Below are 24,715 nucleotides of genomic sequence, written 5' to 3'. Positions count from 1 at the left end.
TGCTATGTCTAGCACCTTCCAACTCTTTCTGGAAGAATGTATTTATGGTGTATAGATGTGAGGCTTCTCACTAGTTTACAAGTATTTGACCTCTTAAATTTTTCAAATCTGAGCGATACTTTACAATTCTTCATACATCATAGATTTACAGCTAAATGGGACCTAGGAGGTAATCTAGAGTAACCTCTTCACTTCACAAATGGGGAAATTAAGGTTTAGAATGGGAAAGACCTTGCCAAATGGCACAGATGCAGTAAAGGGGACTGTCAGGATCTTAACTCGAGTCCTCAGACTCTAAAGCTAGCATATTTTCTATTATCCTATGATGCCTTCCATATGCTCACTATCACATTAAAGGTGGGAAGTATACTTGAGTTGGTTTGAAGAATTTTGTCAAGTTCTATATAGAATTTCTGTAATTCTTTATCACCTGCAACAGATCTTAGCACACAAACCATAATTTTCTTCCCAATGTTTCCTTTGGCTGATGCTTATTACAAGCATGGCCAAGTGTCCCATAAAAATACTGTTCTTTTTTTGCCTCTGGGAACACAGTGAAATCAACATGTCAAATTCCTTGGTTTACGTCTCTGAGGAAAAATCAGTGAGCAATTCTTGCATTTACTACATACGTGTAATTTCCCTTCTCCATCTCCCACCCAGTTTCTGCTTTTCATGAGAATATCAATACTGATATGGATTCCCCTCCCCCAAAAAGCATGTCAATTCTTTGGTCATCATATTTAGATTATCAACAGTAAATCTTCATAGATGGTCAAATAACTGTTAATCTTAGTGCCCTCCATCATTTTAAAGGAATTTTTGTGGTTTTTATCTAATCTGTAATTTCATTAGGTATAAGGTGCATCCAATCAGGATCAGCTATCTTTAAAGGAATCTTATCTGAAGTCACATACTTGACATGATTTTCAAAGGCATCATTACTTAAAATTTACGTATAAATTCATTTAAAAGAAGTTATAGCAATGCAGCTATATGAACCTCTTCTACTTAGCAAAATAGGAAAAGTTTATAATATGAAAATGGCTAAATTCCTCTCTAAAAATATATATCATAATTTCTATGTTGATTTGACAAGGTAAGATTGGTACTTACCAATTCTTTCCTAAGTTGAATAAAAAACTGCTTGCATTTAAATGAAATTTTTACAATCTTCAACCTATAAAAAAACAAAATCAAACTGGAACATTCAAGACATATATGCCAAAAATTATTAAAATAGGGAAAGAATAGATTCCATGACAGCAGTCACATAAAAGAATCATTTTTATTCACAATTAATACTTTTTTTTTCACAAAACATTATTTAGAAAAGATATTGCCAAAAAAAATTGTTGGCTGAAATTTTCTTATGACTTGATTACAGTAATTACCTTAGGAAAATAATTACTTGGTTAAATTCATAATTGCATATGGACTACTAAAATCATAAAGAAGATTCATATTTGATATTGCAATTCGTGCAGGAGTTTGAACCAATTTCTAAAATATATTAGAGACTTTCTAAAATGCCGATGAGGTGAGTCTAACAAATTCTAAATCACAAATGTTACTGAATATAATGTTGAAATTTTGTAGTTTACAAGATTAATACTTGGTCTATTTAAAAAAACGTACATTTCAAAACCATTTTAATTTATTCTTATACCACTTTTCTCCTAATGTACAACTTTAATGCAAAAAAAGTTCCTGTATGTGCATGCAGATCTGTGATCCAAGCTGTTTATCAAAAGGACATAAAATAGAATCACCACCAACAAAAGACTCTGTCCCTTGTATTATAACACAGTTATAAGTATCACTCGAATTTCTGTAAACCTCAATCTCTATAATAAGGAGCTGAAAGAGTCCAATGTTACAGAAATCTAGTTTTGGGGGATCTTCAGCAAGTGACAGAAACAGACACACTCAAGGCGACATTATTTATATTTATAGTCAGTGTCTATACTTCCAAAAGGTAGGACACTAGCAAATAACTCCAAGTTAGAAAGAAGCAAGTGAAGTAAAGTGTGCATAAGAAGAATTCTCCTCCACTTTATGGTTGTTGTTGTTTTTGGGGGGTGGGGAGAACATTGCTTTTATTTCTTCAAATATAAACTAAATTTTTAGCTAAGACATGGAATTTATAGCTGGAGAGTCATAATGGATTTGGGCATTTCTTTTCTCATATCATGTGTGCACACAAGTTCCTAGACATAAAAGAAGATAGAGAAAAACATAAGCCATAAATCTTTAGGAACAACAAAGAGCATATACTTGTATACGGAGATAGCTAGGTGGCCCAGTGGATAGAGTACTGGGCCTGGAGTCAGGAAGACCTGAGTTCAAATCTGGCCTCAGACACTTACTAGCTGTGTGACCCTGGACAAGTCACTTAATCTCTGTTTGCCTTAATCTACTGGAGAAGGAATGGCAAATCATTCCAGTATCTTAGCCAAGAAAATGCCATGGAATAGTATGGTGCATGGAGTCAGACATGAGACTGAACAATATACTTGTATATGTGTATTCATACATGCTATGCTGCACAGCAGAAAGAGCTCTGGTCTTAAGGTGTGTATGTCCATCCATACATATACACCAATCTATGTAAATGTTTATAGTTTTAGTTTTTGTGTTCTATCCTTTACAACCTCCCCCCCGCCCCAGCCAAATTATACACACCCAAGATTTATCTTGGAGTTAGAAAGCAACTTAGAACTAACCTAGTTCAAGCCCCTGACATTACTTTGTTTTTTGATGCTTTTTTTCTGCTAGTAATTTCCCAATACCATCCCCCTCCACCACTTTCCCTTCTAACAAAGAAAAACAATTAAGCAAAACCAAACAACACAAAGACTGTATTTGTTAAAGTATGGAACATTCTGCACTCAGTGTGCCTACCAACTCCCATCCTACTTACCCACTGAGAACAAGGAGTTGTGTTTCTACCATCTTTTCTTAGGACATTTTATAAATGTTAGCTTTCGGCATTATTATTATTCAGCACTAACAAGATGCATCATGATTAAGTATAATAAATAAACTCCTTTGGAAGACTAAATGTTTTACATATACATGTATTACTATTTTACAAATGACGATGATACGATGTTTAATAAAATATTAATTCACTTAAAGGTGTTACTGAAATAATAGCTTGTCATCATGTATTTTCTTAATCAACGAATATTTATATCTTTTCTTCTGATTCCAGATAACTGATTTGTGTAAAAGTTTTTTAATTATCTACAATCAGATTTTGTATTTTGTCTTTTAACATCTCCCTTATCCTATGTCTAATTATGAATTGTTCCCTTATTCCTATTTGGGAAGGAAATAATGTTCTATTCTCTCATTTTTAAATGGTATGAGCTTTGTATTTAGATTACATATCCACTTGACATTTACTACAATATGGTGTAAAATGCTGATGTAAATCTGTTGTTCATCAGTTTCCCCAGAAATTCTTTTTTTTTTTAAAGCATCCCTTGCCTACTAGTTTGTTCTATGTGTAATGTGTATTTCACTGTGTGTTTCTTTCTAGGTCTTGCTTATCTGTTCTAGTCTACAATTTAATTTATTGATAAAAAGCTCGATGACAGCAGATGATAGGCTTATCAAATTTTTAGATAAAACAAATTTTAGGGAGAGATAGCTAACATACTGGATTACAATTAAGAATGAAAGAGATCTTGAGAGGCTAGATGACAAGCTAAATTGAATAAAATGAAAAAAAAAAGGTATAAAGTTTACATTTAGATTAAAAAAAAGCTTAACTATACAAGTACAAAATTGGGGGGGGCAGTTTAGAGTTAAAGGGAATGCAAATATGGAGTGGGTCTAAAAAATAGACCCAGTGCTTTCAGTGTATTATAAATTCAACAGGATTCAAGAACAGTGCAGTGTTTGCAAACAAATAAAAAAAAAGTTACCTCAAATTTAGTTTACATTATGAGGCAGAGTGTCAGATACACTTAAAGAGCTTATAACAGTTCAATTTTTTTCCCCCTCTGATCATGCTGTATTAGGAATATTTTGTAACTATGGGGTACCACATTTTAAGGGAGATGTGGACAAACTGGAGTATATCCAGAAAGAGGTTACCATGATGATGAGGGCACCTGGAGAGTGTTTCTTATGAGAATGAATGTAAGGAACTAGGGATGTTAGGCCTGGAGAGGAAAAGACTTTGGGAAGGATATGTTAGTTGTCTTAGAGTATTTAAAAAACTTATGTGAAAGAAGGATTAGACTTGTTCTACTTACCCCAAACCCGAAGGCCCAACTAGGACGAATGGGTTGAAGCTGCAGAGAGGAAGATTTAGGTATGAAGCAAGAAAAAAATTTCAACAATTAGAGCTCCCCAAAATTAGAATGGGTTGCTTTGGTATGTAGTGAATTCCTTTTCAACAGTCCTTTAAGATGAGATGAGTACCTGCTAGGGATGTAGTAGAAGGGATTCCTACTTAGGTATGAGTTGAAATAGACAACCTTTGAGGTCCCTTCTGAAGTTGGTGATTCTGTGAATGTGATCTTCCTAGTCCCTAATTGATAGCAGCAAATATATATGACTAAGATTGGCCATTTTTAATGGTGGTGTACTGAATTCACTGGATTATAACCACAGGATATCAGGAAAAATCTATAAAAATACAGTTTCAAAAAAATCAATCTATTTAGAGGAAAAATAAATGATTAGAAGGCATTCACAATAGGCTAGACTGATGACAAGAAGCATATTCAATGGACACTTCAACTTTATAGTCATGGAATAAATTAAAAATGTGGTTAAACTCAAGTTTCAACTGACATGTAAGATCCAAATACTGGACAAAAAAAATTACAGATGATTTTTTTTTTAAATCCAACAAATACAAATGTAAAAGAAAAGGCAATGTTTGAATTTCTTACCATGGAAAGGTGTTCATTCGTACCCTGTTCTTGTAAATTAGTATTCCTCCTGACATTACGCCAATCATAATTTCATTATTACTTTGATCCTTTAAAAAAGAATATTAAATATCACAGAAAGGAAACAGTAGGCTTTAATTATAGGATGAAATTTTATTTAACTTGAAAGGGCTATTTTAAAGAGCAGTACAAAAGAAATTAAGTATATTAATTCTGGTTTAATAATTTGCTTCTAAATATTGCCTAAGTAGTACAGAAAGAACCAAATGGCAAATGCAATTGTAAAAAAATAAACAGCTATCTTTAATACTTAAAATAGAAGTTCTTGTTTCTGAAACTCCAAGATTAAAAGTTATTTGACTTTGGGATTACTCAAAATGGGGCTAACTAAGGTTAATCCTTCAGTATTGAAAGGTGAACCCTAGAGATCAAAGAACCATCCATTACTATAACCTTTAAGGAATAGTGAGGGAACACCAGAACTAAGCATTTCCTTCCCCAGTGTGTCCTCTCTTCCCATCCCAGTTACATGGCTCAACTGCACAACACAGAGGATGAGGACAAAGATGTCTTTCTGAAGTGCTGAATGACCAGCAAACAGTTATGATTCAATATCCATTAACCATATGATGTCATGCAAAATATATCTGTACATTAGGAAAGTCTTATGGAAAAAAGAAAAGAAAAAGAACGAGAAAAAAAATGCTCCAATCTGTATTCTAAGTCTATCTAAGTTCTCTATTTGGAAGTGGAGAGCAGTTTTCTTCATGAGTCCTTTGGAACTTGGGTAGATTATTGTACTGATCAGAGTCACCAAGTCTTTCAGAGTTGATTAACTTTATAATATTGCATTTCTATGTAAATTATTCTGCTGATTCTCTCTAATTCACTTTGTATCCGTTCATAAAAATCTTCCCGGGTTTTTCCAAATCTATTGCTTTCATCATTTGAGAGCATAATAGTATCTCATCATACTCATATACCATTATCTTGTTCAGTCATTCACCAATTGATGAAGATCCCTTCAATTTCCAATTTTTTGCTACAAAAAGGTGCTATAAATATTTTTGCACATTATGAGTTTTTTTTCCTTTTTCTTTGATTTCTTTGGGGCATATGCCTAGTAGTGGCATTATCAAGTAAAGGATATGTACAGTTTGATAACTTTTTGGACACAGTTCCACCATACTGTTCTCTGAAAGGCTGGACCACTTCACAACTCTACCAACAGTGCATTAGTGTGCCTATTTTCCCACATCCCCTCCAGCATTTGTCATTTCCCTTTTTCTGTCATCTTAGCCAATCTGATGAGTATAAAATGGTACCTTAGAGTTGTTTTAATATGCAATTTTCTATTAGTGCTTTAGATCATTTTTTCACATGACCACTGACATTTTTGATTTCTTTTGAAAAGCACCTATTCATATTCTTTTGATAATTTATTGTCCCTTATTTTTATAAATTTGGCTCAGTTCCCTATATATTTGAGAAATGAGACCTTTATCAGAGAAACTTGCTATAAAACTTCCTTTCCGGTTTCTTCTAATTTTGACTGCATTGGTTTTGTTTGCATAAAAACTTTTAAATTTTATGTAATTACCTCCCAATAAACCTCTTTATCTTTTACTTGGTTCATGAACTCTTCATGTATCTTACAGATCTGATAGGTGATTTCTTCCATGCTCCTCTAATTTGCTTGTGGTATCATCCTTTATGTCTAAATCATGTATTTATTTTGACCTCATCTTGGTATATGGTGTAAGAATCTGAGTTATGACTCCTTTCTGCTAGACTGCTTTCCAGTTTTCCCAGTAGTTTTTGTCAAATAATGAGTTCTTGCCCCAGTAGCTGGCATCTTTGGGTTTATCAAGCCCTAGTCTACTACGCTCACTTGCTTTTGTATATTGTGTACCTAATCTGTTCTGATCAGATTCTATTTCTTAACTGGTACCAAATTGTTTTGGCTATTACAGCTTTGCAGTATAGTCTGAAGTCTGGCACTACCAGGCCACTTTCCTGTCCATTTTTTCTTTCCCATTGATTCTCTCGATATTCTTAACATTTTGTTCCTCTTGATAATGTTATCATTTTTTTCTAGGTCTATAAAGTAATTCTTTGGCATTTTGTTTGGTATGACACCAAATAAGTAAATTAATTGAGCTAGTATTGTCATCTTTATTATACTGGCTTAACATATCCATGAGCAATTAACACATCTCATATTATTTACATCATTATTTGTGTAAAGTATTTTGTAATTGGGTTCATACTTGTGTGTGTCTTGGCTAACAGACTCCCAAACATTTTAAACTGTCCTCAGTTATTTATCTGATGTCTTCCTGCTGGGTTTTGTTGGCAATATACAGAAATGCTGATGATTATTTGGGTTTATTTTATACTCTGCAACTTTGCTGAAGTTGTTAATTGTTTTGACTAGTTTTTTGTTGACTCTCTAGGGTTCTCTAGGTAAACCATCTTATCATCTGCAAAAATTGATGGTTTTCTTTCCTCATTGCCCAAGTTTCAATTTCTTTTCCTTGTCTTATTGTTATAGTTAGCTATAACAGTTAGTACAATATTGTACAATACCGAATAATGATGATGATGGACATCCTTGCTTCACCCCTGATATTATTGGGAAAGGTTTCTAATTTATCTCTATTATAGACAATTCTTGCTCTTGATTTTAGTTAGATATTACACATCTTAAGAGAAGTTTCATTTATTCATTTGTTTTCTAGGTTTTTTTTTTTTTAGTAAGAATAGGTGTTGTACCCTGTCAAAAGATTTTTCTGCATTTATTGAAATAATTATGATTTTTGTTTTTCTTACTCACATGGCCAATTATGCTTATAGTTTTTTCTAATATTGAAGTAGCTTTGTATTCCTAGCCTGGTCATAGTGTATGATCTTTGTGATACACTGTTGTAATCTCCTTGCTAGTATTTTATTTAAAATTTTTGTATTAATATTCATTTGGAAAATTGGTCTATAGTTTTCCTTTCTATTTCTGTTCTCCCTGAATGAGATATCAAAACCATATTTATGTCACAAAAGGAATTTGGTACAACCCCTTCTATACATATATATATATTTTCAAACAGTTTACACAGTATTGGAATTGTTCTTTAAATGTTTGGTATAATTTGCTTGTGAATGCATCTAGTCTTGGGCGTTTTTTTTCCTTTGGAGAGGACATTACAAATAATAATTTACTACTTCATGTGTGAAATCATAATCTTTTTATTGTTGTCCTTATGCGTTTGTCAATGGATATGAAATGTATAACTCACAAAATAAATAAAATGTAGATGCATGGATATAATGAAAGACAAAGGGGAAGCACATCAGAGACCAATGCTAACTCAGAATTGATTCAAATGACTACATCAGCTCTGAAGCTATCAAATAGTACTATCACCTTGCCATATTCCTCCAGCTTTCCAACAGAATTATATGAGAAAGTTTGACAGTGCTTTGCTAAAATCCAGGTATATTATATCTTCAGCATTTCTTTCATTTACCAAGTCTTACTTAGTACACTCCATCAAAAAAGGAAATGAGGGTATTATGGCAGGACCTGTTCTATACTAAATTGTGGTGGTTCTCAATCCTTAGAAACTGTCTTTTGAATGAAAAATCTAGATTTTTTAATAAGAACTAATCTCACTGCACTATAGTTTGAAGTTTTTACCCTCTTTCTTCATTATAAAAAAGTTTATGGCATTTAGTTTTCTGCAGCCCTGTGACACATTTCCCATTCTTTGTGATTTTACAAAGACTACTAATGGTAGCTCAGCAAATTACAAGTTCCTGTAGAAAGCCAGGATGTCACCTTGAACTTCTCCTTACTGGGCCTTTTTTTTTTTTTTTTTTTTTTTTTTGGGTGAAATGGAAGACTTAGACTAGATTATCACTAGAATCCTGTTTGGCTTTAACTCTATAGAAACCCAACTAGAACTTATCATAAATGCTAGGGAGCTGCCTGCTTACATGGAAGTTGATTTGCCCAAGACCATACATCCAGTTAAGTGTTAGAAAGGAAGTTAAACATAGGTATCTTTGACTCCCAGCCCTACATGTTATGTCATGATGCTGCCTCTCTGATTTCATTAAGAAAAAGTACAATGTTCAGGACTAAGAAGATGGAAATACTATTATATTTTGGTTGGGTCAGATCACGTCTCTAGGACAGTTTTCAGTTCTGGGCTCTTTGTTTTAGGAGGAACACTGATAGGCATGAGGGCATTCAAAGAAGGGTGACCAGGATGGGAAAGGGCCTTGAGATAATGCCTTATGAGAATCAAATGAAGTAGGGATGTTTAGACGAGAGATTAAATAACTTGAGAAGAAAGATATAGAAAATATCTTCAAGTATTTGATGGGCTAACATATGGAAGAGGGATTAGACTCATTCTGCTTGACTCTAAAGACCATAACTAGGAAAAATGTGTGGAAATTACAGAGAAGCAATTTGCTTTGAAATAATGAAAAAATTTCTGAATTAATAATTAAAACTATCTAAAAGTGAAATAGGAAGTCTCAGAAAGCAGTGGGATCGTTGGTTAGAAATTTGTTGGAGATATTATAGAGGAAACTCTTATTCTGGTTAGACTAGATGGCCTTTGAGGTCCCTACACATCTGAAGTTCTCTAAGTCTGTTATATAGAAGTTTATATAATATGGAACATATAGACATTTCTGTGCATAAACTGAGGTTTCTTCCTTCAAGAGTTTTCTGGTTTCTGTTAAGGACATCAGCTTACCTGGTTCTGGTCTTATCTAGTTTTCCCTTGGCTGACAAGGACTAAAAATGCATTTTTCTCTTGGATACTGGATAGAGATAAGGAAGAAAGGGGAGGAGCTGCTAAGGTAAGTGCTGTGGGGTGAGGGAAATGAAAAAAAAAATAAGGTTCTCAGGGAGATTATAATCTAGCATGGAAACAAAGCTAGTACACAAGAAATGATGCTAGAAATAAAAGACAGTAAAGTACTAACATGCATTACCTAAAACTTTTAGATGGGGTTTTATTTTGCTTGTATGGTTCTTTTTGTAAAAGCAAAGTAGTATGAAAATAAGGATGAGATTTGGGTTCTTTGTAGTTCTATTTCTGACTTTATAAATCATCAGGGATACAGAAACAACTAATCTCAGTCTTGTTTATCAGTTTCGGACAATCACTCCTGTTAGCCCAGGTTTTGCTCCCACCTTTTCTGCTCCTTGCCTTCATCAATAACAGAAATAATAAGGGGTTACTAGCAGCTACCAGGGGCAACATTACCAGTGGCTACCAGCAAGGAGTAACTTTAGAAATGTTAGGAGCAGAGGATATCAGGACAGGAAAAAGTTGAGCAGAACAACTGAAAATAAATGAAATGCTTATATAAAGACTTCCTGAACTAGGGAATCTTTTATTTTTTAATAATAAATTTCTTTATTTATTTTTAGTTTACCACATACGGTTCTACATAGTCTTGAGTTCCAGTTTTTCTCCCCTCCCTCCCCAACACGGCATGAAGTCTCATATAACTGTCATGTATAACTTCGCATTGAATTAATTTATGCACTAGTCAAGTCGTGGAGAAGAATTTTGACCAATGGAATGAATCATGAGAAAGAAGAAACAGAACCAAAAAAAAAAACAAAAAAAACCCAAAAACAAAAACAAAAGAGAAGCAGAAAAGGCGAGCATGTAGTGTGCCTCAGTCTGTATTCAAACTTCGCAGTTCTTTGTCTTGATGAAGATAGTATTCTCCATCGTGAGTCCCCTGGAGTTGTCCTTGTCCCTTAGGTTGCTGAGAAAAGCGCAGTATGTCAGGGTTGGTCCTCACGGAATCCATATATCTGTGGCTGTGCACAACGTTCTCCTGGCTCTGCTCCGCTCACTCAGCATTATGTCGTGTAGGTTTTTCCAGGTTGTTATGAAGTCTGCATCATCCCCATTTCTTATGGCACAATAGTATTCCATCACCTTCATATACCACAGCTTGTTCAGCCATTCCCCAATTGATGGGCATCCCTTTGATTTCCAATTCTTGGCTACCACAAAGAGAGCTGCTATAAATATTCTTGTACATATGGGTCCTTTTCCCGCTTGCGTGATTTCTTTGGGATACAACCCTAGAAGTGGTATTGCTGGGTCAAAGGGTACGAACATTTCTATAGCCCTTTGGGCATAGTTCCAAACCGCCCTCCAAAATGGCTGGATCAGCTCACAACTCCACCAGCAATGCAACAATGTTCCAATTTCCCCACATCCTTTCCAGCATTTATCATTCTCCTGATTTGTTATTTTAGCCAATCTGACAGGAGAGATGTGGTATCTAAGAGTGTTTGATTTGCATTTCTCTAATCAGCAGCGATCCAGAGCATTTTTCCATATGCCTGTAGATAGCTTTAATTTCTTCCTCTGAAAACTGCCTGTTCATATCCTTTGACCATTTCTCAATTGGGGAATGGCTTGTATTCCTATATATTTGGCTCAGCTCCCTGTATATTTTAGAGATGAGGCCTTTATCAGAGATACTAGTTGCAAAGATTTTCTCCCAATTTTCTGCTTCCCTCCTAATTCTTGTTGCATTGGCTTTTTTTGTACAAAAACATTTCAATTTGACATAATCAAAATTATCCATTTTGCATTTTGTAATGCTCTCTATCTCTTGTTGGGTCATGAATTCTTTACTTTTCCACAAATCTGATAAGTAAACTATTCCTTGCTTTCCCAAATTACTTAGAGTATCAACTTTTACTCCTAAATCATGAACCCATTTTGACTTTATTTTGGTATATGGTGTAAGATATTGGTCTATGCCCAGTTTTTGCCCTGCCATTTTCCAATTTTCCCAACAGTTTTTGTGAAATAGTGAATTATTAGCCCAGAAGCTGGCCTCTTTGGGTTTATCAAAGAGTAGATTGCTAAACTTGTTGAATTCACCTACTTGTGTACCTATCCTATTCCACTGATCCACACCCCTGTTTCTTAACCAGTACCAGGCAGTTTTGATGACTGCTGCTGTGTAGTACAGTTTAATATCTGGTGTGGCTAAGCCACCGTCTCTAGCATGTCTTTTCATTAATATCCTAGATACTCTAGACCTCTTGTTTTTCCAAATGAATTTTGTTGTTATTTTGTCCAGCTCAGTAAAAAAATTTTTTGGTAGTTCGATTGGTATGGCACTGAATAGATTAATTTAGGTAGAATTGTCATTTTTATTATATTAGCTCGGCCTAACCATGAGCAACTGATATTTCTCCATTTATTTAGATCTGATTTTATTTGCGTGAAAAGTGTTTCATAGTTATGTTCATATAGGCCCTGGGTTTGTCTTGGCAAATAGACTCCCAAATATTTTATAGTGCCTTCAGTAACTTTGAATGGAATTTCTCTTTCTATCTCTTGCTGTTGGGCTTTGTCAGTAATATATAGGAATGCTGAGGATTTATGTGGGTTTATTTTATATCCTGCAACTTTGCTAAAGTTGTTTATTATTTCAAGTAGTTTTTTACTTGATTCTCTAGGATTCTCTAGATAAATGATCATATCATCTGGAATCTTTTTTTTTAAAATTAAATCTTATTTGATATTTCCCATTAGCTGTGTCTCTCCCAAAAAAGGCAAGAAAAAGGGAAAATATGTTTCATTCTGTACCTTAAGTCTTTCAGTTATCTGGAGATGGATAGTTTGCTTCATCATGAGTTCCCCCAGAATTATCCTCTTTCTTTTATTTTCAAGTAATAGCTGTAATAGTAATTTAAATTTGAATCTCTTTCCCACCCATTACTAGGCCATGTGACAAGTCCCAGGAAGTCTAAGTCACATGTGGTGGGAGGAGCTTGCTGAAAGGTAAAGGACAGTGTGCCACGGGAAATAGAGAGAGCAGTTAGAACTGAAGGAGAGAGCAGATGCAGGCGAGCTAGCTGTCTCTGTGAGTGTGCTTGTAGGGAGGCCCCAGCAGGGGGCGGAAGGCTATGGGATGGAGTGGCTCTCTGCTGTGATACTGGGTATTGAATTCTTCGCTGCCGGGGTGGACTGGGCTTATTGGTTTGGGGATCTGGTTCTCTGGTGTCTAAATCAATGGTTTACTTCTTCTACCTTCCATATGGAGAGTCTCTTATATTTTGTGATACAGCTACATAGGCATATTGACAATTATCGTCTATATTGTGATTATTGCCTTGCTACACTAGCTCATTCCCTATTACCTAACAAACAGGACACATTTTCCCCATTCTTAAAAGAAAATATCACTTTACCTGACTATCCCTTACAGTTATGATCCTGTATCTCTCTTTGCTTTCTCTGCCAAATAGGAAGCAAAAATGTCAGGGAAGGCCAGAGGTGGGGTTGGGGGTGAGAAGGAAGAAAAGATGAAGAAAGGGAAGGAGGAAAAGAAAAGGGAACATTTTGTTAAACAGCTACTATGAGCCCAGCACTGGCTTTGATCCTCACAACCTCCTGGCAGGTAGGTGCTATTATTAACACCACCTTACAGTTCAGGAAACTGAAGCAGAAGTTAAATGACTTCTCAGTTACACCAGCAGTACATGTTTGATGCTAAATTTGAACCCTTATCTTCCTGATACCGGGCCATTACTTTACCCACTGTGCTACCGCTACCCAGTTACCTCCTAGAAAAAGTCTATAATTGTTGCTTCCACTACCTCTGCACTCAGTTCCTTTAACTCCTTGCAATCTGGTTTCCAATATCCTCTCTCAAGTGATTCTCTCCAACCTTATTTAAGACTTAACTTAGTTAAGGAACTGCCATACCCAAAGGCCACTTCTCAAACCTTCATTCTTCTCAATCTCTCTGCCATATCTGACATTGTTCATTATGTCCTGCATACTGTTTCCTCTCCAAGCTTTCTTAATATTGCACCCTCCTGGTTCTTCTCCTAACTGTTGGACTCTTTCTCATGCCTCAAAGTAAAGCTCAGATGTTATTTCCTTCCCAAGGTCAATCCTGATCCATTACATTATTAGTCTTCTTCCTCCCCCCACTTACTTTGTATGTATTATGTGCATATTTATTTGGGCTCCTGTTGTTCCTCATCCCCTCCCAAGAGAATAAAAGCTCCTTGAAGGCACAGACTGTTTTACTAAGGTCTTTGTGTACCTAGCATAATGCTTGGAACATATTAGACAATTAATAAATGCTTGCTGAATGAAAAAATGATGGAGAGTTTAAAGTTTATTTGATTCTCTCTTTAATATATTCAGGGCTGTCCAAAATGTGGCCTGCAGAGTGGTTTATGTGACCTACCTATAAGCACAGAAATTTACATAAATGCTTTAGTAAACGAAGCTGAGCTACCACAGAGCTCTCACTAAAATGGCATATCAAAATATGTTGTCTTTTGTTTCAATAAAAACCTAAGGTTGGACAGCCCTGATATATATATATATATATATATAAAATAGCACAGTAGGATCATTCTTGGAGAACAAAAGCATTATGTAACTTAATACTTTGTCAAGTTTTATTAACATTTTATCTTCCATGGCAAACACTATTTCTCTAAAACAAAGATGAAACTAAACATAGCAAAAGAGAATAATTTTGTTTTTAATATGATCTAATCAATTTATACTGAACCTAAGTATATTTGAGAATGTTGAGTGCATTTTGCCAAGTTTGAGAAAGCTTACTGAAGTTCATTAAGTCAAACAATCATTAGATTTATTTATCAAGCAACCACTATGTGCCAAATGCTGAGGATACATGTATGAAGAATGAAACTCACAATGACCTTATACACTTATTAATGGAGAGACAAATAGATATTTACAGTATAAACATGAAGTTTATATATGCACATGCAAAGTAGTTTTTAAATAAGGTACAATGGGAGGATGGGCCCTGATAGTTGGGGGACCAGGAAAGGCTTCATGCAATAGATGATGTCTGATTTGTACCTCAAAGTAACAGAGGGATGCTATGAGGCAGAAGTAGGGAGGGAACACATTCTAGGCATGATCATGGCCAGTGTAAAGGCACAGAGATGGGAGACAGAGTGTCATGAGAGAAACCAATTAGGTTGAGGTGCAGAATTCAGGATATGGAGTAATATCCAAGGAGGCTAACAAGGTAGGTTGGGGCCAAATTGTGTGAGGAGTAAAAGTGAAACACAGGAGTTGATATTTTATCCTATAAGCAATAGAAAGTCAATGGAATTGGTTAAGTAGGGTTGTTACATGGTCAGATACATTTTAAGGAAAATTCCTTTGGGAGCAGTGTGCAGGATGTACTAGAGTGGGAGAAGCCTAGTTTGGAGACTGTCACAATAGAGTAGGTGACAGGTGATGGGGGATATAACTACGGTGGTAGCCATGGAGAGGAGAGAGAAACGGTCAAAAGAGAGAGAGATGCTTTGAAGGTTGACAGGTCATTTGGCAACTTACAGCATATATGGAGTACAGAAGAGGAAGGAATCCAAGATTATGAACCTGAGACACTGGAAGGATAGGAGTACCTTTGAAAGAAGTAGAGAAGTTCGGAGGAGGGGAGGGAGAAACATAATGAGTTCAGTTTTAGACATGTTGAATTTAAGGTGTCTCTAGAGACATCCAGTTTGAAATGTTCAATATGCAATTAGTGATGTGGGAAAGAAGCACAGAGAAGAGAATGGGGCTGGATAAGCAGATCTGAGAGTCTTTTACACAGAGATGATAGTTAACCCATGAGAGCTAATGAGGTTGGTGAGAGTGAGGAGAAGAGAAGAGGGCTTATGACAAAACCAAAGTTAGGTTAGTGATGTGGCTAAGCCAGCAAAAGAAAGAGAAGGAACAGTCAGACAGGCAGGAGGTAAATCAGGAGAGTACGGTGTCATAAAAAACCCAGAGAAGAAAAAGTATTGAGTACAGACTAGTTAACACTGACTAATAAGAAGACAGTAATGAAGATTAGTACCCATTTACATTTTTTAATAGCAAATATATTCCCTTAGTAATGTATTAGCCTTTTACAACAATCTATTCATGCCTACCTCATGACAATACTGCATGACAATAATGGAAAGAGATGGCACCACTTCTTCACCTCTGCCTTCTAAAATCCCTAGCTTCCTTCACCTTCGAGTGTCACGTTCTAAATAAAGCCTTTCCTGACCTCACCTGGATGCTAGTGCCTTCTCCCTACTTCTCCTCTAGCTAGAGGGCAAGTTTCTTGAGGCCAGGTATTATTCTACTTTTTTGTTTTACTATATCCCTAGAGCCTTTTATATTGCCTGAAAACATATTTAAGTGTTTAACGAATGACTCTTGACTGATTAAAAGAAGGCAAGGATTCTGAGAGGTGGAAATATATTTATAAGCTTTGAAGAATTACAAACTATTAATTCCTATGAATTACTGTTTCAACCTGCCAGATTTTTGCTTTTTTCATAATGAAGATAGTAAAACTTTCTTACTTGTACTCATTTACTTTTCACATTTGCTGAAAGCAACACAGCCTTCTCTTTCAATATTCATTTTTACCATATCTACACTGTTGCTACTGACTTCCTTATCCTGGTGATCTCATTTTTGGAATTTCTTTCACCATGTCTTTTTCATATGTTCACTGACATCATCTTTCTTCAGGTTGACTGGATAAGTTTTTGGATGACTGATTCAGATTTAACTTTCACATTCAAATCCAAGTCTCTCACTTTGAAATTTAATCTCCTGGGGGCAGAGCCAAGATGGCAGCTGAAAAGCAGGGACTGGCCTAAAGCTCTCCCCCAGGACCCTCAAAACACCTATAAAAATGGCTCTGAACAAATTCTTGAACTGCAGAACCCACGAGGGAGCAGAGGGAAGCAGGGCTCCAGCCCAGGACAGCCTGGATGATTGCTGGATAAGATCTATCACACAGAGCTGGGAGTGGAACGGAGCAGAGACCAGCGTGGGCTGTGCCTGGACCAACCAGACCAGAAGCCTGGCGAAACAGGCCCTAGCACCCTGAATCAGTGAGCTGTGGCAGTTACCAGACTTCTCAACCCACAAACAGAGAACAGATAACAGAGAAGATCAGTGGGAAAAAACTGGTGGGACAGAGTGAAAAGAGTTCTTGGTTGGGCCACCGCCCCAGGGGCAGTGGAGGTGGTACAACTACAGAACTACAGCTGCAGTTACTTCTTAGCCCCAGGGCCACCTGGTGGGAGGAATTCAGTGGCGGATGTGAGCGGGAGTGCAAAGCCTGCTCAGACCTGAGTTACGGTCCGCGTTGGCGGTTTTTGGGGGAGGATAAGCGCTGGTGTGGCAGAGCTTGCTGTGTAGATAAAGCTCTGAAAACAACAGCACAGCCCCTCAAGCTTCAGACAAAGTACTCTATGCTCTACAAGCAGTCATACCCTGACAAAAAACTCAAGGGTCAAGTAGTTGGCTGGGAAAATGGACTCAGATTCAGACTCAGACTTTGGAATCTTTCTTTGGTGACAAAGAAGACCAAAACATACAGCCAGAAGAAGTCAACAAAGTCAAAGAGCCTACATCAAAAGTCTCCAAGAAAAACATGAACTGCTCTCAGGCCATGGAAGACCTCAAAAAGAAGTTGGAAAAGCAAGTTAGACAAGTAGAAGAAAGATTGGGAAGAGAAATGAAAGTGATGTGAGAAAACCATGAAAAACAAGTCAATGACTGGCTAAAGGAGACCCCCAAAAATACTGAAGAAAATAACACCTTAAAAAATAGACTAACTCAAATGGCAAAAGAGCTCCAAAAAGCCAATGAGGAGAAGAATGCCTTGAAAGGCAGAATTACCCAAATGGAAAAGGAGGTCCAAAACACCACTGAAGAAAATACTACCTTAAAAATTAGATTGGAGCAAGTGGAAGCTAGTGACTTGATGAGAAATCAAGATACTATAAAACAGAAACAAAGGAAGGAAAAAGTGGAAGACATCTCATTGGAAAAACAATGACCTAGAAAATAGATCCAGGAGAGATAATTTAAAAATTATTGGACTACCTGAAAACCATGATCAAAAAATGAATCTTGATATCATCTTCCAAGAAATTATCAAGGAGAACTGCCCTGATATTCCAGAATCAGAGGGTAAAGTAGAGATTGAAAGAATCCACCGATCACCTCCTCAAAAAGATCCCAAAAAGAGACTCCTAGGAATATTGTCACCAAATTCCAGAGTTCCCAGGTCAAGGAAAAATACTGTAAGCAGCCAGAAAGAAACAATTTGAATACTGTGGAAACACAATCAGAATAACACAAGATCTAGCAGCTTCTACATTAAAGGATCAAAGGGCCAGGAATATGATATTCCAGAGGTCAAGGGAACTAGGATTAAAACCAAGAATCACCTACCCAGCACAACTGAGCATCATGCTCCAAGGCAAAATATGGATTTTCAATAAAATGGAGGACTTTCAAGCTTTCTCAGTGAAAAGACCAGAGATGAATAGAAAATTTGACTTTCAAATATAAGACTCAAGAGAAGCATTGAAAGGTAAACAAGAAAAAGAAATCATAAAGGACTTACTAAAGTTGAACTATTTTGTTCACATTCCTACATGGAAAGATGATGTGTATAATTCATGAGACCTCAGTATTAGGGTAGCTGAAGGGAATATAAATATATATATAGACAGAGGTTACAGGGTGAGTTGAATATGAAGGGATGATATCTAAAAAAATAAAATTAAATTAAGGGATGAGAGAGGAATATATTGAGAGAGGGAGAAAGGGAGAGATAGAATGGGGTAAATTATCTTGTTTAAAACTGTAGGAAGGGAAGAGGTGGAAGCTGAGGGGGAATGAGTGAATCTTGCTCTCATCGGAACTGACCTGAGAAGGGAATAACATACACACTCAATTGGATATCTTACCCCACAGGAAAGAAGGAGTAAGGAGATAAGAAAGTGGGGACAATAGAAGGGAGGGCAGATAGGTGGAGGAGGTAATCAAAAGCAAACACTTTCTAAAAGCGACAGGGTCAAGGGAGAAAACTGAACAAAGGGGGATAGGATAGGAAGGAGCAAAATATAGTCTTTCACAACATGAGTATTGTGGAAGGGTTTTACATAATGATACGCTTGTGGTGTATGTGGAATTGCTTGCCTCATTAGGGAGGGTGGGTGGGGAGGGAAGAGGGGAGAGAATTTGGAACTCAAAGTTTTAAAAACAGATATTCAAAAGAAAAGTTTTTGCATGTAACTAGGAAATAAGATATACAAGCAATGGGGCACAGAAATCTGTCTTGCCCTACAAGAAAGTAAGGGAAAAGGGGATGGGGGGAGTGGGGTGACAGAAGGGAGGGCTGACTGGGGAATGGGGCATTCAGAATATATGCTATCTTGGAGTGGAGGGGAGGGCAGAAATAGGGAGAAAATTTGTAATTCGAACTCTTGTGAAAATCAATGCTGAAAACTAAAAATATTAAATAAATAAAAAAAATTTAAAAAATTAAATAATAAAATAAAATGAAATTTAATCTCCTTTAATCTGGTGATTTAATTGAAAATACATCATATTATACACCATGATAATATTTCAAAAATGTCTTTTATAAAACCACTTTATATTACCTCATCCTAAACAATCAAAAAATAATGTACTTAATAAATAAGGAAGAGATTTAGGGGTATCATTCAAGTTATAAATTCAAACCCAACACATGACTTCACATTCTCTTAAAGATTTAAAAATATTTCATGAAAACTGCTGAGGTCTGTAACTATGATTACTTAATTGCTTTATGGCAGTTATCTGCAATTCAGGGGATTCCCTAAGTAAAAACCTTTAAAAAGGCACATTTCTAACACTACTTTTGATTTTATAACAATAAAAAGTAAACAATATCTATTCACAAGAATATTAACTACTATGTACTTCATCTCAAATTATCAAGAGTTGCTTAAAAACAACAGAATATGGCTAAAGGAAAACTGGATAGCGCCATATGAAAGATCCATGCTTTTATCATAGTATAATTCCCTTACCAAAACAGATTTCAACTCTTGAACTCCTTGCCACCTATGTGAGTGTTGCTCACGCACTCTCATAAATGTTTTATGCCACTTCTTTTCCTTAGTAATATTCTACATCCTGTAGGTGCCTTTCTGTTACCCCTTAGATTATCTGTATTTTTAAGTCCTCTGAGATCAGACACATATTATCAATAGAAGAATATTCTAGAGGAAGTATAACATCAGGGATGCACTTGAAGTCTGGAGACTTAAGATCTCCAGATCTTACTTACTTACAGATTTGTACTTACTAGCTGTGTGACTCTTATTGGACTAGTGTCAAAGAGCTGTACTCCTACCAGTTTCCCCATTTCCATTTAGTCTGATCTCCTTCTTCTAACTCCATTCCAATGCTAGCTAACTGTCAAGCTGTAGTGTTTGTCCAAGATTATACAAACCAATGGACTAATCTGAAGGTCGAGTCACAAATCTTGGCAGGATACAATTTTCATCCACTTAGTTTTTCTCAAGCTAGACAACCATCTCTTTCATGTGACTAGGGGTATTACAGAGGAAGCTCTGCAGGGATTCCAAGGAACTAGAGTTTGATGCTAACTATAAACAATAGCATTTGCAGAATCTCTCTATAAATCAGAAGCTCTTCTTTTATTAGGACCTTATAAAGGACATCTTCCATGACAATGACAACTTACTTCCCTGTTTAACACTTTTCCAGATATCAAGACTCTACTACCTTGGTGTAATATCTTCCCGTTAGAGAGTCTCAAAATTCTGACATATGGGAGAGAGAGAGAGCACCTTATCTGATAAGAGATTTCAAGGCAAAATTTTTCTACAGAATAAAAGTTTCTTAAAAGCAATAGAGAACAATATAATGTGATTATATAGTCTCAACATCCCAGCCACTCATGAGATGGACCTCAAATTTGTTTCTTAAAGAGGGAGATGAATGAACTTTATAAAAGGAATCTGACAGATGCATACTAGTAGACTTCTGGGGAAAAGCCCATAGTTTTGAGAAAGAAGCAAAAGTTAACGTAAGGAATAAGGAAAGAAAGAGTTTGAATGTGTGTGGCAGGGAGGCTGTACTTAATTTTTAGACATGACCAAGCCAAAAAAAAATCTTATTCTTCTGCAAAATAGAGATAATTTGGTATCATCTATTAGTTTAAATACAGCAAACAAAAGAATAACTAATCACATGGACCTAAATGAGAAGAGTTTAACACACAGAATCATAAAATAGAGCTCAAAGATCACCTCTAATCTCACATCGTACAATTTAAGATTATTACATTAAAATTATTGGCACAGTTTTCACCATTTTATACCTCAGGAAAGTATACAGAAAAGGAAGAATTAAATCTATCTGAAAATTTTTTTTCTACCATCTTTTCAGATTGAGTTTTCATTCAAAAAGAAATATTTGCTGAAAAGATTAAAAAAAGATACTTTTCTTGCTTGCAATATCATTTACACAAAAATACTGATTGGTTATTATAATTAATCTACTATTCAACTGGTTGAAACAACATCACTGGAAGAAACGAACTTTCTTTTCTCTGCTTAACTGGATATTAAATTTGCTCATGTCAAAACCAACGTTAAACTGAATAAAAACACATGCATACAACAAGTAAAATGTTCCATGCAGATGCAAGTACTCAAACACTTTAATGCTGTCCTCTGACAAAAAAAAATTTCTTACTAATATAGAAGTAATTTTTATACTAAATAAAGTATAACTTAAGAATATTAATACTTCATCCTCACTTACCCTTGCGTAGTGCAACTCAACTCCATATAGTTCTAAGGTTCGAGCTGTGTTGAGATAATTGAATTCTGCTTCTGCAGGAGATAAGCCTCTGTAAGAAGAACACTAAATTAAAAATCAGCTAAGTCTCAAAAATAGATATGCTTTGTATATATGATATTTTCCAGGAAATTTAAAAGTGCTTTGATACTTAAGATGTATTTGAGCTTCCTATGACCATCATTTAATGACAAATTTAATTTTGTATAGAACAAAACTATATTTATCCTAATGTGAAAACTTTAACCACTGGAACACATAAGAACCACGAAGGTTTTTACTGTTTTTTAAAGGCCTTCTGGCTGCTAAAATAGCTAGCTTCAGTATAAGTTAAAAAACAGTAAAGGTCTACTATGTTTCAGGCACTCATAGTCATGGATATAGAGCTAGAAAAGATCTCAGAAGCCATTTAGTCCAACAACCTCATTTTACAGATAAAGAAACTGAGATTCAGGAAGATTAAGTGGCTTGCCCAGGATTGCACAAGCAGTGAATGTCAGAGACAGAATTTGAACCCAAGTCTGTGGACCCCAGAGCCAGCGTTATTTCCTTAAGACACAGTTTGTGTTCTCAATCATTTAGTAGGAAAACTAAGACATGCATGTAAATAACAACAATGGAAAACAGAAAACAAGTACACAGAAGGCTTACAAGGAAATTGCTAAGTTAAAACGAGGGTACATGGAATAAAAGAAAACAAAACGCTTTAAAACTATGGCACTGTGATTGATTTCCATTCAGAGATTATATACAATTTTAGGAACTCTAATTACCAGGTGCTTCGATCGACAGCATAGTAAAAGCCATAAACTAGAAAGGAAAATGCATAGAGGTAGATAAAAGGATGAATGACAACTGACAGGCATCTTCTAAGGAAGGAGATGAGGAAAATTACTATATTATAGTACTGTATAATAACTTAAGAGTCATTAAGATGATTGTGAATCATCAAGAAAAATAATATTTCAGAAAGATTTCAGTTCAAAGGACAGAAATTTTTAACGGGCACATAAGCTTTAAATACCTGAAAAATGCACTTATATCAGATTTACTGACAATGTCTGAAATACATTAAGTGGACAACTATTTCAAAAATATCTTTCTAAAAATCAAGTAATTAAAAAAATACTTTAGTGTCTACCCACCTATATAAAAGTCTTGTTGAGACTTTACATTTTTATGAAATTCTAAAAATCAGGCACATTAAAAAAATCTATACATTCTTGTATTTGCCAAGCTATCTAAAAGTTATCCTTCTAAGTAGGGCTGTCTTTTAGAGTACAAATTTCTGAAAAGGACAAAGCCCAGTGTCTAGAAGGAACCAATCCATTACATCTTTTTTATCCCATGGAGGCACATAAGATACTACAGATGGATAGCAAAACATATATATGTATGTATTATAATATACAACAGACAAATTATATATTATATAAAATTTACATAAAATATAGATTTAGCAAAATCTATCGATAGAGGGTTGCTTTTCTTAGCTCCCCCATTAGTCTTACATTGCTCACTTGCTATTATATACTATAAAGATGAATCAACAATATACAACTGGACTTTAAATTATAGCTTAATTTAAAAAAACACACTATGCAATAATAGTTAAGTGTCATTTGAATCAATTACCTACATATCTTAGTAATCAATCCTTTGCCATAAATTTGTTAAAAAATACTTAAAAAAAATTTAACTGTTTCCCTTCTAATTTTAACTGTATTTATTTTATGCATTTATTTTCAATTTTATGCAAATTGCCTATTTTATCCCTATTAGCATTCTGTTTAAAATGATGGCATTTTACTTTTTTTTGTTTTGTTTTGTTTTTTGTTTTTGGCAGGGTGTTTGGGGTTAAGTGACTTGCCCAAGGTCACACAGCTAGTACATGCGTCAAGTGTCTGAGGCCACATTTGAACTCAGGTCCTCCTGACTGCATGGCTGGTGCTCTACTCACTGCACCACCTAGCTGTCCCCCAAATGATGGCATTTTAAATAATTTGTATAAACTCCACAGCTTTTTAAAGTATCTGTGCAGTACCATAACTGCAGTTAATAAAAAGATGCCAAATTACCCGACTTCGCTAAATAAGTACAAATTCAAAACTTACATATGTTGCTGATGTAATTTTGCGATTTCTTTTTCAAAGTCTTGAGGCTGACCAGGGATGAAAGAATAATCAGAGAGGTAGCCTGGCAAGTTTTCTGAATGGTCGTAGTCTCCCAATTCAGCTGTCAAAAGAAAAATGCTCACACTTTAATTTAGAGATGAATCTCTTAGTTAATACAACTGTGCAGGAATTAAAATAATTTCTAGAAGGAAAACATTTTCACTTTAGCAAATAACAAGGATCTGTCTATGTTATTCTTCAATCTCTGCCTAAAACCATTTAAATCACATTTTACCTTAATCTTAAGGTACACTTCACTAGTTTTCACACTGAAAAATCTGTTGGTTTTCTATAGGGTAATGATTTTCTATGACACTAAGAACACAAAGTGAATCAATGAAAAACATTTATTAAGTGTTTATTTTGAATAAAGTATTGCGAACCTAATACAAACGAGACTAAGAAAACAAACACACAACAGCTATGTATTATTTTATAATTTGGGAGACCGAAAATTGTTAGGTAAATGTATAATTATAATACTTACACTGAATAGCAAAGGAAGCCAAAAGGGCAGCAGTATTATAAGGACAGGGCAATCTGATAAAAGAGAAGATATTTATTACAATCTTTTAAAACACCTTACAGCATTTATATTTGTATTTCAAAATAGTGACTTAAACTCCCAGTGACTTAGTATTACTTTTTATCCTCAAAACAAGAACACTTTCTTAAGGCTCTCTCTGGTAAAATCCATATTGTGCTATCCTCACTTATTTTTAAATGTAAACTTCTGAAGATAACCATACCAATATGCATGTAATGTCACCAACTGGCTAGCATTAGATCGTCTGGCATGAATTTTGTCAAAGAAGCTGGAGGCACTATTAATAAAGTGTCTTGTTACAGTATGGTCTCTTTAAACTTTGGTAATGCTTTTTCTGCTGCAGTC

At 35.3% G+C, this 24,715-nt stretch overlaps 1 protein-coding gene across 2 annotated transcripts in view; it reads right to left on the bottom strand.

The window, feature by feature from the left end:
• PTPN4 (protein tyrosine phosphatase non-receptor type 4) overlaps nucleotides 1-24,715 on the bottom strand; it is a 225,920-nt gene that overhangs the window by 71,349 nt on the left and 129,856 nt on the right. For both annotated transcript variants that reach the window (XM_036742995.1, XM_036742994.1), the window contains exons 7-11: nucleotides 24,311-24,363; nucleotides 23,764-23,884; nucleotides 21,614-21,701; nucleotides 4,914-5,002; nucleotides 1,117-1,180 (exon numbers count right to left, since the gene is read on the bottom strand). In XM_036742995.1, coding sequence (XP_036598890.1) covers nucleotides 1,117-1,180; nucleotides 4,914-5,002; nucleotides 21,614-21,701; nucleotides 23,764-23,884; nucleotides 24,311-24,363 — 415 coding nt within the window. The remainder of the gene's footprint in view (nucleotides 1-1,116; nucleotides 1,181-4,913; nucleotides 5,003-21,613; nucleotides 21,702-23,763; nucleotides 23,885-24,310; nucleotides 24,364-24,715) is intronic.

This window comes from Trichosurus vulpecula, chromosome 2, assembly GCF_011100635.1.
Source record: "Trichosurus vulpecula isolate mTriVul1 chromosome 2, mTriVul1.pri, whole genome shotgun sequence".
NCBI lineage: Eukaryota > Metazoa > Chordata > Mammalia > Diprotodontia > Phalangeridae > Trichosurus > Trichosurus vulpecula.
This window is presented reverse-complemented; position numbering and strand designations above follow the sequence as displayed.